The sequence below is a fragment of the Typopeltis vanoorti genome, chromosome 16 (assembly GCF_054136105.1).
Source record: "Typopeltis vanoorti isolate ZY-2024b chromosome 16, IOZ_Tvanoo_1.0, whole genome shotgun sequence".
In the NCBI taxonomy this organism is placed as follows: Eukaryota; Metazoa; Arthropoda; class Arachnida; order Uropygi; family Thelyphonidae; genus Typopeltis; species Typopeltis vanoorti.
In genome coordinates, this window is record NC_143564.1 from 25863781 (window position 1) to 25877608 (window position 13828).

The 13828-nt window shown below is 37.6% G+C and overlaps 1 protein-coding gene across 1 annotated transcript in view; it reads right to left on the reverse strand.

The window, feature by feature from the left end:
- The window catches only part of Dhc98D (Dynein heavy chain at 89D), a 1285966-nt gene that overhangs the window by 1154660 nt on the left and 117478 nt on the right, over nt 1–13828 (reverse strand). The window contains exon 7 of the mRNA XM_090406627.1: nt 8636–8834. Coding sequence (XP_090262753.1) covers nt 8636–8834 — 199 coding nt within the window. The remainder of the gene's footprint in view (nt 1–8635; nt 8835–13828) is intronic.

Genomic DNA, 13828 nt, shown 5'->3' on the forward strand with positions numbered 1-13828 from the left:
CAGGAAGGAGAGAGGATTTTGAACTTTGCAGTAGCGTTTGATCTGGCAATTGTCAACTCCTTTTTCTGTAAGAGAGAAGAGCATTTAGAAGTGGCAACAATAGTTCACAGATAGACTACATTTTGACAAGAAGAAGACATCTTAAGGCAGTAACAAATTGTAAGGTAATCCCAACAGATCAAGTGATGCAGCAACACCAGCTGCTATGCACCGACTTTAAAATAAAGTCGAAGATAAAATCCTTTGGAAGCCACCAAAGGAAGAAAATTAAGTGGTTTCGCTTAAAAGAAGAGAGTGTGAGGAACCATTTTAGGGAGGAGGTGTTAGAGAGGATTTCGGATGGACTAGAAAGTGTACAAGACTGGTGGAGACATAATTCAAAAGTAATTCTAAGCTGTGCAACTGAATTACTTTTGTAATTCAGTTGCACAGGTGTTTGGTATTCAATTACTAAGGTGCTTGGTGAAACATCCGGAAAGATTAGAAAGCAGAGGGAGGGTTGGTGGTTGGTGGTGGAATAATAATGTACAAGAAGCAGTGATGGCTAAGAGGAAGGCAAAGCAGAAGTGGTACGAGTCAGGAGTGGAAGAGGACAGAGAGGAGTACAGAGAGAAAAAGCGAGAAGCCAAGAGAGTTGTTGCACAAGCAAAGGTCATGGCATATCAAGACCTTTATGATCAATTAGAAACAAAGGAAGGACAGAGAAAGATTTATTGATTGGCAAAATGTAGAAATAAGGCATCAAAGGACATCATACATGTGAGGCAGATCAAAGACTCTGGAGGAAGGGTATTAAGGAGGGATGTGGATATAAGAAACAGATGGAGAATATACTTTGAAGGGCTTTTTAATGAAGAAAATGTAAGAACTCACAGAGAAGACGGGGAGCCTTTTGAGGGGATGGTGCAGAACACTAGTAGAGTGGAAGTGAAGGAAGCCATAAAGAGGATGAAGAATGGAAAATTGGTGGGCCCTGATAAGATCCCAGTGGGGACATGGAAGAAGAGGGAATTGACCTGCTGTGGGACCTGTTAATAAAAGTTTGTCAACAGGAAAATATATCTGAGGAATGGAGGAAAAGTACTCTTGATCCTATCTACAAGAGTAAAGGGGATGCACAAGACTGTAAGAATTACAGAGGAATAAAGTTGATGTCCCAAACAATGAAAATACTAGAGAGGGTTCTTGATGGAAGACTGAGGGAAGGAGGTGGAGATTGCAAAGGAGCAATTTGGCTTCATGCCTGTCGATTGATGACAGATGCTATCTTTGGGTTATGACAGACAATGGAAAAGTTTCCAGAGAAGCAACGGGAGCTATATCTGGTATTTATTGATCTGGAGGCAGCATATGATACAGAGCAAAGGCAAGAAGTCTGGAGGTGTCTGAGGGAGAAGAAGGTACTGGAGAAATATGTCAGGCTGGTGCAAGAGATGTACAGAATGTGAAAACAAGAGTTTGAGCCTGCCTGGGAAAGACAGAAAGTTTTCCAGTGACAGTTGGCTTACATCAAGGGTCAGCATTAAGTCTGTTCCTGTTTATTATTGTGATGGAGGTGGTGATGAAGAAGGTGAGAGAAGACACGCCTTGGACTATGTTGTATGCAGATGACATCGTGCTGTGTGCAGAATCAAGAGAAGAAGTGGTAGCCAAACTGGAAATTTGGAGGAAAGTACTGGAAGAAAGAGGTATGAGACTGAGCATAAGTGAAACAGAGTATATGTGTTGCAAAGTGGATGGCAGCCAGGAGACAGATCTGGAGCTGGAAGGAAATGTCATCAGGAAGGTCAGTGACTTTAGATACTTAGGTTCAACAATGAAAGAGGATGGTGAGGCTGAGAAGGAAGTGGGATATAGGATACAGGCAGGATGGAGGAACTAGAGAGAGAGAGAGAGATGGCTGGAGTGCTATGCAATAAGAGGGTGCCGATCAATCTAAAAGGCAAAATCTACAGGACAGTAGTGAGACCAGCTATGATGTATGCTATGGAAACTGTGGTTCTGAGGAAAAATAACATCAGTAGGTGGAGGTAGCGAAGATGAAAATGCTTAGGTGGATGTGCGGTGTGACCAGAAAGGATCGTCTGAGAAATGACTATGTAAGGGGAATGGTGAAAGTTACGAACTTAGGAGCAAAGGTGCAGGAGGCAAGGTTGAGATGGTTTGGGCATGTGATGAGGATGGAGAAAGAGTATGTGGGAAGAAAGGTCATGCAATGGATGTGCAGGGTAGGAGGAAGCACAGACGACCAAAGAAGAGATGGAGGGAGATGGTGGAGGAGGACTTGAGGATAAAGAACTTGGATGTGGATGGAGCCCAAGACAGGAGGTTGTGGAGGAGACTCACTCCAAACCGCAACCCTACTTAAGTGGGAAAAGCTGCAGAAGAAGAAGTCTAAGAGCATCAGTTTAAATTATTAGAAAATTGGATTAAAGAAAAAATTCAGGAATGGGTGCAGAGGAATATATATATATATATATATATATTTCTCTCTCTCTCTCTCTCTCTCTATATATATATATATATATATATACACTAGGGGGGCTCCGCCCTCCTGAAGCCTACGGTTCCCCCCCTCCCCGAGTTCTGGACGGGTAGGCTGGTTCTCCTTGAATTCTGACGACTCGAATTTTGAAAACTCGAAAGGGGGGGGGGGTCCACCCCCTTGCACCTACAGGCCCAACTCCCCGAGTTCTGGACTGGTAGGCCAGTTCTCCTTGAATTCTGATGACTCGAATTTTGGAGACTCGAAAGGAGTGGGGTCCACCCCCCCACTCCTGTAGTTGTACTTTACTGTAGTTGTCAGTAAACGCTTTGTAAGGAAGGCTGGTTTACAGACCAGAGGAAAGTAGAATATTCCTTACAAGAAGAGAGACGAAAGGGCATGAAGCTTCTCATAAAGCAAGACAGGATAGAAAGGAAGGAAGAGTGTAGTTAACAGTGGCAAAAGAGTTATGCCCATCCAAGGTGGAGAGATGAACAGGATTAAATTTTTAGTTTGGTGTTGCAATAGCCCTAGTAATCTGGAAAGCAGAGTGTAGGCAAATAAGAGAGGGTGATCATGAATCATCACCCTCTCTTATTTGATGATCATGAATGTTCGAGTTTTCTGACAAATAAGACATCAGAGAATGTTATTATAAAAGAAGTGCCAAATCTACCTGCATTTTATGACTATGACTGTGAAGGATCACATGGTTGGTGGCCAGAAACATCAGGATTTCTGTGAGAAACAAATATGTGGAAGTAAAGTTAATGATTATAATACACTCAAGAGGCATCTTACAACTACTCATGGAATAAGAAATTAAATAGAAAGAAAATCAATGCTGTTGGACCATACTCAAAAACTATATGAGGGAGGCAATATCTGATTATATTCCAAGGATACGGAGAATAAACAACATAGGAGTTAAATGGATGAATGAAGAGATGGGAGGAAGGAGAGGCATTATGGATGCAGACAAGAGTTGAGCAGTTATTCTAAGCTGCATGAGAAGTAAGCAGGCTTGCTTGGTAAGGGTAGCAAAAGTACAGATGAGCAGAAGTTAGCTAATGAGACCAAAAAAAAATCCTTGGAACTCTTCTGATATAGGACCAGTAGAAGAAAGAAAGTATGATTATAGAAGGATAATACTGAGTGGCAAAATGGAAGAATGATAACCGCTGCAGTCATTATAGCTGAGATATAAAATAAGCAATTCATCCTCCACAGCAGAAATGAAATAAGCAATTCATTTCTGCTGTGAAATCAGCAGAAATTGAGTACACTGGGAATAGAAAAGAAGACACTGAAGGTTAGTGAGCAGGAGGTATATGACAAACTGAGTAAACCTGATGTTACTAAACTGTAGAGTCTGATGATGTATTGATAAATATTTTGAAGGAAGGCATGTTCCAGAAAGTTAGCAACAATTTCGCATACCATATTAGCATGAGTTTTACTGGACCAAATTCCAAAAGAGTAAAAAGAGGGCAAAACTATTCCATTTCATAAGAGATGTGACAAGAGTAAGGCTGTGAATTACAGACCACTCTGTGAGTCATGTCTTACCAATCCATGAGCCTTGAGATTATACTTTTAGAGAGGTTAGTGAGGACCCATGTTCAGAATTGGGCAGACAACTATAGCATTCTCTTTGATAGAAAGCATAGGTTTACTGAACAAAGATCATGTGTTAGCAATCTACTTACTTATTATAATAAGATGACGTATGCATTGGACCAAGGATATGAACATACAGTGATATAAGTATATATCACTATATGTGCATATCCTTTCAACTAGTCAGTCTCCAGTTGCATTCAACTGGAGATGTCTGGTTGATAGGTACCAGCAAGCTAACTTTCTTTTTTCCCCAGAAGAGGATAGTCATTAGTGGTGTGACTGTTGCTGTTTAATTTGTCATGAGTCAGCTGCTGTTTAATTTGTATGTTAAGGATATTGAGAAAGGTTTCAATGGCAATATCAGTGATTTGCAGATGATGCAAAGTTGGCAAGAGCTATGCAAGAGAACTTGAATAGACCAGATGAATGTGTAAGTGAGTGAGGTTTTATTTCAATGTTACAGGGTATAAGGTTTTGAAATTTGTGAAGCAAAGATGGGATGCTATGTATTCAATTAGAGATATCTCTGAAGAGGTAGGGGAGGTGAGGAATCTGAGAGATATGGTGGATAAGGATCTAAAATTTTAGGTACACAATGCTAAAACTATAAGGACAATTATGGCAATGATGCAGAGGACACTAACATGTATAAATAAGGATGTGAAGGTTCCAACATATAAGATCAGGCTGAATACAGAGTACTGTGCATAGATTTATTCACCTGGTTTTCAAAAGGATGAAGATATATTGGATAGCAACTAGAGTCAAATGACTAAGATGGTTTCTGGTCTTTGGAATGTGAGCAGGAAGACTGATTTAGGAAATGCAATTTGCCAGGTTTAGTGAATAGGAGCAGGAGAAAGATATGACAGATTTATAAGATGGTAAGGGATAACTGCCAGATTAATATGGATGAGCTTTTTAATAGAATGGAGCAAGAACAAGAGGATATTACTGGAAGCTGTATAAGCAAGGTGTGAGCAAGGAAGTTAAGGAGTATTTATTATTATTTATTTTTTTTTTTTTTTGCATGGAGAGAGGTTGGTGATTGGAATGTATTGTCTAAGAGTATGGTGAATGCGGAGGTGTGGAACATATTTATGACACAGTATGATGAGCCATGAGTGTGTGTGTGTGTGTGTGTGTGTGTGTGTGTGTGTGTGTGTGTGTGTGTGTGTGTGTGTGTGTGTGTGTGTGTGATAGTGAGCACTTGACTCTATGGGGGTCTGATGATAATAATAATAATAATCCTCATAAATGTGGCATCATGCAGTTTGAATGTACAGAGTGTGTTGGTGGAGGAACTAGCAGCAAGTGAGTAGAGGAGGTACATGAGGCTTTACTAGGGCTGAGGCAATTAAGTTAAACAGCATAGTCAGAGACAATGTCATTTCCTTTGCACATTCGTATAATACACAAGGATATCCCATGGCCATATTTGCAGTATAATTTAGCTTACAATTAATCAACCTCTAATCACACATCAGTTCTTATCACATCTGTCCCTGCAATAACTTCACCTGCATAACCCCCCCCCCCTGCTTGCAAAGTGGTCACTCAATAACTCAACTATGTTGTTGCTTCTACTCAGCTACCTAATCTTAGTACTCTTTAAGTTTATCATACATAGTCATCCTTCCTTTCACTCCCTGCATAGTGAAAGAACAGTTTGGGATTTCCTTTGGCCTGATCGGCTAATTTCCTCTAATAATTTGATTTTGTCCTCTTTATTGTGCTGGGCTTGTTCTGCTCCTAAGCTTGTTTTTCATCTTTCTCCTTATGTACTGTCTACAACATTTTCTTTTCTTTTTTCTTTATTCAGTTCCTGCTTAATAATATTACTCATCCATCTAACTCCTCAATTTTTCCACCTGACCTTGGATATACAATCTCATACAAACTCCTTCAAACACCCCTTAACCAATTCCAAACATTCTTAACATCCTTCCCGTGCAGATTATTATGCCATTGCACTGTTTCCTAAGCTTGTCATAATCACTTGCCCTGTAGTTCAATATAAACCCTTTCTTAACTGAAAATTACACAAGTCTGGCAACCTCCCAAGTGAAGAATATATGATCACCTCTCCAATCAGAGGCAATGTGTCTACCTTCATTGAAGAGGTGATCATATATTCTTCACTTCCTGTTAACAGACCAATGTATGTCATCCATATATTTCTTTGCATCTCCTAAAGCAGCAACTAACTGTATATTTTGTCCTGATGGTCATTATCTCATTGTTCTACTAGGATCTCCATCAGTGCCTCTCCTCTGGATCCTACTCTCTTTTTCTTTCTCTCTATCCACTCTGAAAATACTATACTCCTTATATTCTATTCCTGTAACCACATCATCCACTGTCAACCAAGTCTTACTAATGCCTATAATGTTTAATGAGGTTGATTGCCCACTGACAAGCAAAAACTTCTTCCTCTTATTCCTGATTATTCTAGCATTAGTATACATTAAGTGCAGCATCCACTTAGGCCAACAACTGTACACTGAACTGATTTTGTTAATACAAAGACTAAATTCCACATTTTTTGGTCATTCTCACACCCACTCACTCACCTCATGGGTACCTGCATCCACTACATCATTTGGATAATTGCACATCATTCAGAAGTGTGGGACTGTGGAGTGCCAAGTATGAGGATATATTAAGGAAGTGTAATGATAATCTCATTGTTCTACTAGGATCACCATTAGTGCAGTTCCTCTGGATCCTACTCTCTTTCTCTCTATCCACTCTGAAAATACTATACTCCTTACATTCTATCCCTGTAACCAGTGGCGGATTACCTATTAAGGCAATGAGGCATGTGCCTAGGAGCATCAAGCTTTGGGGGCCTGCAAGCCAAGACATTTTCCTATAGTGTTTTAAAATAGATTAATGTTTTCAGTAAACATCATAAAAATTTTGATTATTTTAAGCGAAAATTTTTTCAAAACAATTATTACGTTTCAATATGTATTTTGAACAGCGTGCACTATCTATGCTTTAAATAGTGCCGCAATACCAATGTCGGTGCTAGTTGACAAGCTTATTATTTTGTATTTTGAACAGTGTGTGCTATCTATGCTTTAAATTAAACCGCATTACCAATGTCAGCACACGGCGCTGTTGACAGCTTCGAGGTCACGAAAACTGATTGAATTGCCGAGATAGGAAGTTTTGCCTGGTTGCTCCTTAACTTCATTTGTTATTGAATCGTGTAAGAGTGAGGTGTTTGTTTCAAAAATAACTTTTTGGTGTGACTTTTCATATTTTTATTATTTGAGTGTAGTGCAAGTAAAAAAAAACTTTGTAAAATTGTAAACAAAACTGATAAAAAAAATTTAAAAAATTAAAAATAAAAATAAAAACTTTTATTATTTATCATCCTTTAATCCTTCAACAGGCAGAAAAATCAAGAAGTTCAAAAAATTCAAAAGTACAAAATTTCATTTATTTGCCACCTAACTTTTATTTTTTTTTAATTCTTTTTTTATTATTATTATTTTTTGGGGGGTCCCCAAATATAATTTGCCTAGGGACCCCAACTATCCTTAATCTGCCACTGCCTTAACCACTGTAATTATATGACTTAGAGATATAATTGGTGAAAGGAGGGCCTATTATATAGATGTAAAGCTAAACTGAGTAATATTTTGGAAAGATGAGAAGTCATTCATGGAAGCTGTACAAATTCATATGGTAAGGAAGTGAGAAGTAGATTTTTTCATGGAGAATAATGAATGAGGAAATTGCTTTGTTAGAGTAGGTGGCAAGTGCAATAATGCTAAAGGCAAGATATGTTATGTATTGCAGTCTATAGAGAGTTTTTGGCTTCCTACAAAGTCCTGAGATCCCATGAAGGTCTTCGAAATAATATATGATTGCTTAACTAGATTTGTTGACATAAAAAATTATTCACTCATAAGATAAAAAATAACATCAGAGAAGGAAAGATGTAGGCTCATTAATTTGATTTGAGTGTTTGTTGCACGGTACCAATAACATACTAACGGGGAAGTCTATGCTTGTCCATACTTCATCATAAAACCTTTATGATACCAAATTTGTAATTCAGAAATTTTCCAAAAAATGTCCACTTGTTTGTAGGTTGAGATGTCACAGGTGCAGAACATTCTACTACTTCTGGCTGCACCAACTAACTTAATAAGAGATAAACTTCTTAGAAAGGTTCTTCGGTCACTTAGGAGCTCAAATGGAATATTTCAAAGCAGCATTTTACCCTAAGCAACATTTACTGAGGATATTACAGAAAATATCATGCTTGCATAATAATAAACATCTTTCCCTGAAAAGGTGACAATAAATTTAAATGTTATTCAAAATTCTAAATGTGAAAATTCTTAATTCTTAATTCTAATTGAGTTCGCTATGTGATTAAAGAGACTTTCTAAGAAGTTTATTTCTTATTAAGTTAGTTGGTTCAGCCAGAAATAATAGGATATCCTGCAACAACTCTGATATCTCAACCTACATTATATAAATAACATAATTATATAAATGGCAAACCTTTATGAAATAACTGATCACTTTCTTCACATGAGTCACCTGCTTGTGGTTGTATGACACGATTTGCATTAATATCAATCAAAAGATTCTTCTGAAGAAGAGCTGGAACAATAGAAGTTACTCTCTCCTGCCACATTTGATATTTCTTTTCTTCAAAGCTTTTCATCATTCTTCCAACTTTGAGATACTGGTTCCGTGCCTGAAAATATGTAAATAAGAATTCATTGACAGCAATTCGGAAAAGCAAAGGAGAAAGCTAACTTTCTCCACACAGGAAATTTTCTGTTAAATATGAATAACTAATCATGAAAACAGGTAATCAATAATTGTTTACCCCTTTCAAAAATATAAATCTGTAAGCTGCTAATACACTAGCAAAACTTTATTTCTGTATATTCAATTTAGATTTTCAGTTGTTGTGTTATGCTTGAAATGTTCTATCAGCTGATATTTCAAATTCAGGATAAAATATATCTCTTTCAATTTACACCTCTGAAAGTGGTAAATAAACAGCATACAGTTCTACTCATTATTATTATTATTATTATTATTATTATTATTATGCAACACCTGCATTGTGTCTGTCCAAGGAGTCATTATGAGAGGCCAATCTACACCACACAATATGCTACTTAATCCACCCATCAACACAATACCTAAACCACAATAAACACTAAGCCGTTTACTGCTCACTAATAGTATTATGTTGTTAAGTGAACGTGTGTTGTTTAGCCAATTTGCCTGTATGCAATATGACAACCAAAGTTTACAGGAGGAAAACAAGCCTGCCACCACCATAGATGTGCTAACTCACCGTCATGAAAAAAAAAGTCCATATAAAGATGTTTTTGTCATAAGGAGAATCAAATAAGTCTTTTCCAATGGAAAGTTGCATGAGAAAAAAATGTAAGGGAGTAACTATAAATACCTAGCATCCCTGCTTTAGAGACAAAACATGGTACTACACTTTTTCAAACTACTTCAAAGGCCCCATTTTGCAAGTAGAGATGTATCTATTCTTCATATTCCGAGTTCCTAATTAGTATCAAAGATCGATCTTCGGGAATAACAAATAGCATGTCATTTAGAGACTCAAATGACTGAAAGGAATTCTCCTCAGATACTCATGCGAAAAAAAAAATAGATATATACATACATACACACGTCCACGTGGTTAGTCTAGTGGCTGTGTGCTTCGCAACCATATGCCTGGGGAAGGAGTATCCTAGGTTCGATTCCCGTCGGTGACGTGAGGAGCTGAAGGATCTTCCTCAGCCATAGCCAAGTTAGCCAGTCTTGGGCATGGACAGTAGGGTTTTTCCCCAGTTTATCCTGGGGTTTTTAATCCTGCAAAGCAGGCAAACTGGCCTTGAGAACTCAACACTACAGGACATAGGATACACTGGGGTGTAGGGCTGATCACCTTATCCTGTGAACGGTTTGAGGTTCGATGATTAATAAACTCTTGACACCGCAAGGTAAAAAAAGGTAAAAAGAAGATGAGATGAGATTTAGAAGACATCCTTTTTTCATCTATACACCCTCAAATTATAATTTTTAGACATTCTCATTCAATCGCCATTAGGTAATTTAACAACATCAATTCATAGAAAACCCACTTTCGCTGCACGTTGCATTCTTCACCAATCTGAATAATCATCCTTCTCAAAAAAGACAGGAATCATAAAGTGTTTAATTCAATGAGCTAAGACTAATTGTTCAACTCCCCATCATTTACAAGAATAACTCTCAAATATCAAACAATATATGAAATTAAATGGCTTCTCAGAAAGGACTACACAACATCTGTTTGACTCCTACAAACCTAATCCAAACAACAAGGAATCAATACATTGAGTTCGAATCCCATACATCTCTGGCAATTCAGAACTGATTTTAAGAATTCTGAAGAAATATGATTTAGTAGGGACTTTTATTCTTATTAATAAACTGTCAATGCATTTTCCCTCTTCTAAAGATAAATGCTCTCCTATATCTCTTTCAGGTGTATACCAAGTTCCATGTGCCTGCCATCCTTCCGACTTTGGACAAACTGAATGCTCAACAGAAAAAAGAAGACAAGAATATCAATCATATGTTTTCCACAAAAAATCTGATAAATCTGGATTAACTCAACAGAGAATAGAGAGAGACCACAACATTCTTTGGTTTGAAACATGTCTTCTACATAGATGTCGCTACAAATCTGAACGCTTATTTAAGGAGAGTGCTGAATACATGCTTCACTGCTCTAACTCAAATCAGAATGACTGCCAATCCTTATCAAAAATATGGGAAAGTTTGATTAGAATAGCACATCATTAAAGAGTTCTTTTTTTCCCCCAATACTATTAAAACCAAGAATGGTATTTTATAAAGACATGAGGTTTTAAGAAATCAACCAAAACATCCATCCATCTGATGATCTGTTGAGTATGATATTATACGTTGTGTGTGTGTGTGTGTGCACGCGCACGCACAATTTTATTTTTACACTGTCATGATTAATGTTTTCTTCAGTTAACGCATAGCACCACTGACTATTGGATATTTAACATCACACAACTCATTCTATTTCTCCAATAAATCAGTTGTTTGCAATTCTACCTTGTAGCAACTGTTTTTTAAGCCACTGAAGATGATCTCTTAATTTCAGACTGAAATATATGGCAGTATATTTAATAAATAATACTTTTACCTCTTTTATGCCATGGTTCTATATATTGTATAGAAACATGGCACAAGTTTCTCTTAAACAAGAATTAATTATTTCTTCTTATTATTAATATTTGACCTCAATGGAATCAGAGACTCATCATGAGAGGTAGACACTATCGCACACAATGCTCATCCAACCATGATTTAAACTGATTCAATGTGTCTACATTCACGACACACTCAGGAAATGCATTCCACTCTCCATGCAAATAACGCTCTCATCACTTCCCTGCCCACAGCGACCTTATAGAATTTCCAGCAATGGCCACTTTTTCTACCTCCTTTCCCTTTCTATGAAAAATGTCATCCATGTCAACCTAATAACAACCTCTGACTAGCTTGTATCTCCCAATCATATATTCCCCTCCTCCTCCTATTCACAAGGCTTTGCACTTTCTCTCAATCTGTCCTTGTATACCACATTCAAAAGACCACTGATCACCTTTCTGAATCTTCTCTAGACCCTTTCTAACATATCGTCACCATGAAAACCCAGTGATCAAATCTGTGCACATAATCAATATGAGGCCTTATACAATGGTATCATAACCTCTTTATTTCTGCATGTCAGGGTCCTCTGCATTACTAACATTATCTGATGTGACATACTCAGAAGTTGTGCAATATGGAAGCTGATTTTCAGGTCTTTCATTTCTCATCCCCTCTACCTGCTTTAAAGTTTTCTTGCCAAGTATATACTTTACATCCAATTGCTTCTCACCAAATTTCAAAACCTTACACTTTGCAACACTGAACTGAAGTTCCACTTACCTGACCATTCATGCAATCTATTCAAGTCCTCCTGTAAGGCCATAGCATCTGTTTGACTCTTCTCAATTTTGCATCATTTGCAGACAGCTGCATATCACTAGCTAAACCCATCCCAATATCATTAATATACAAATTGAACAATAATAGTTCCAAAACTGACCCCTGCAGTACATCACTAGTGACCTTTGTCTTTTAGGATACTGCACCACCATATACAACATTCTGATATCTATCTGACAGCCAGTCATTGATCCAACTCAGAAGTCTGTTATCCAATCCCATCCATTTCAATTTATTTAACAGCTTGGCATGAGGCAGTCTATCAAATGTTTTTGCAAAATCTAAGTATACCATTGTATATGCATCTCCCTTGTCTAAGACATTTGTCACCTTGTTATAGTACATAACTATTTGAGTAAAATATGACCTCCCTTTAACAAACACACGCTGTCAACCATAGAGAATACTGCTGTTAGCAACTCATTTCTGGATCTTAGTTTCATCAATCTCTCTAGTATCTTCACCACAACTCCAGATATACAGATTGTCCTATAATTTGAAGCCATAGCCTTATCAGTGGAATCAGTTGGAACCTGTGCTGTTGTAAGACTCTTATTAAATAAGCATGCCAGTGCTATTGTTAATTCTCTGAAACATTCTCTTAAGACACATGGTGATATGCATCAAATCCTGTTGCCTTATTGACATCAAGGTATTTCCTCAAACACCTCCTGCTCGGTCACAATTAAGCCATCCTCTACACTCAAGTTCCTCACGATTACACCCTGATCAGGATGAAACACCCTTATAAATTCTACACTGAATACCTCAACAATGTCTTCTGCAGAAGTTACCATTCTACTATTTTCATCCATTAACATCATCTTACCATAATAATTTTTTCTTCTACTTTGAACATATCTCAAAAACTAGGATTTTTCTTGGCCTGATTTGCTAATTTCTTCTCATCCTGTGGTTTTGCTGTTCTTAACAATTGAGTCACCTTCCAGGCCTGCTCTTTAAACTCCTCATGCGATTGATTGCTACCATTATTCATCTTCTGCTGCCTCCAAAGTGCTTCTTCTTCTTCTTCCATATTTCATGCTGAAGTCCCTCATTTATCCATTTTATGCTAATCTTATTCAGTCTTTTGATCTTCAGAATACATTATAACACTGATGGTGTTAGGTATTTCTTTGTCAGTTCCCAAGCAGCACTTATTTTCTTCCTGCTCAACTCATCATTCCATGCTATAGCTCCAAGCTGTCTCCTAAGCTTGTCATAATCATGAGCCCTTTGCTTCCACATATATCCTTTCCTCACAGAAGTCTGCATATGTCTAGCCACAACCTGGGTGATCACTCTCAATCTCGCCAACTGGAGGAAAATGCAAAACCCTATTCACAATTCATCCTCTGATGAAATGATGAGATCTAAAACTCCCAATCCTTGCATGCCCTCCCCTTGCATGCATCCTGGGACAGTTATCTCTCAAGAACTCAAGTAATTAATTTACCTTATTCCCAAATGCTACCTCTTCATTCCAATGTATATCACCATAACTAAAATCGCTTATAATAATTACCCTTCCTTTGTTTGCTAATCCAATTTGTTTTTACACTTCTTCATCACCACTTCCATGCCCCACATTCCCTGGCCTATAGCAACACTGAACTAAATATGTCTCCCTGTCAATCTCCACTT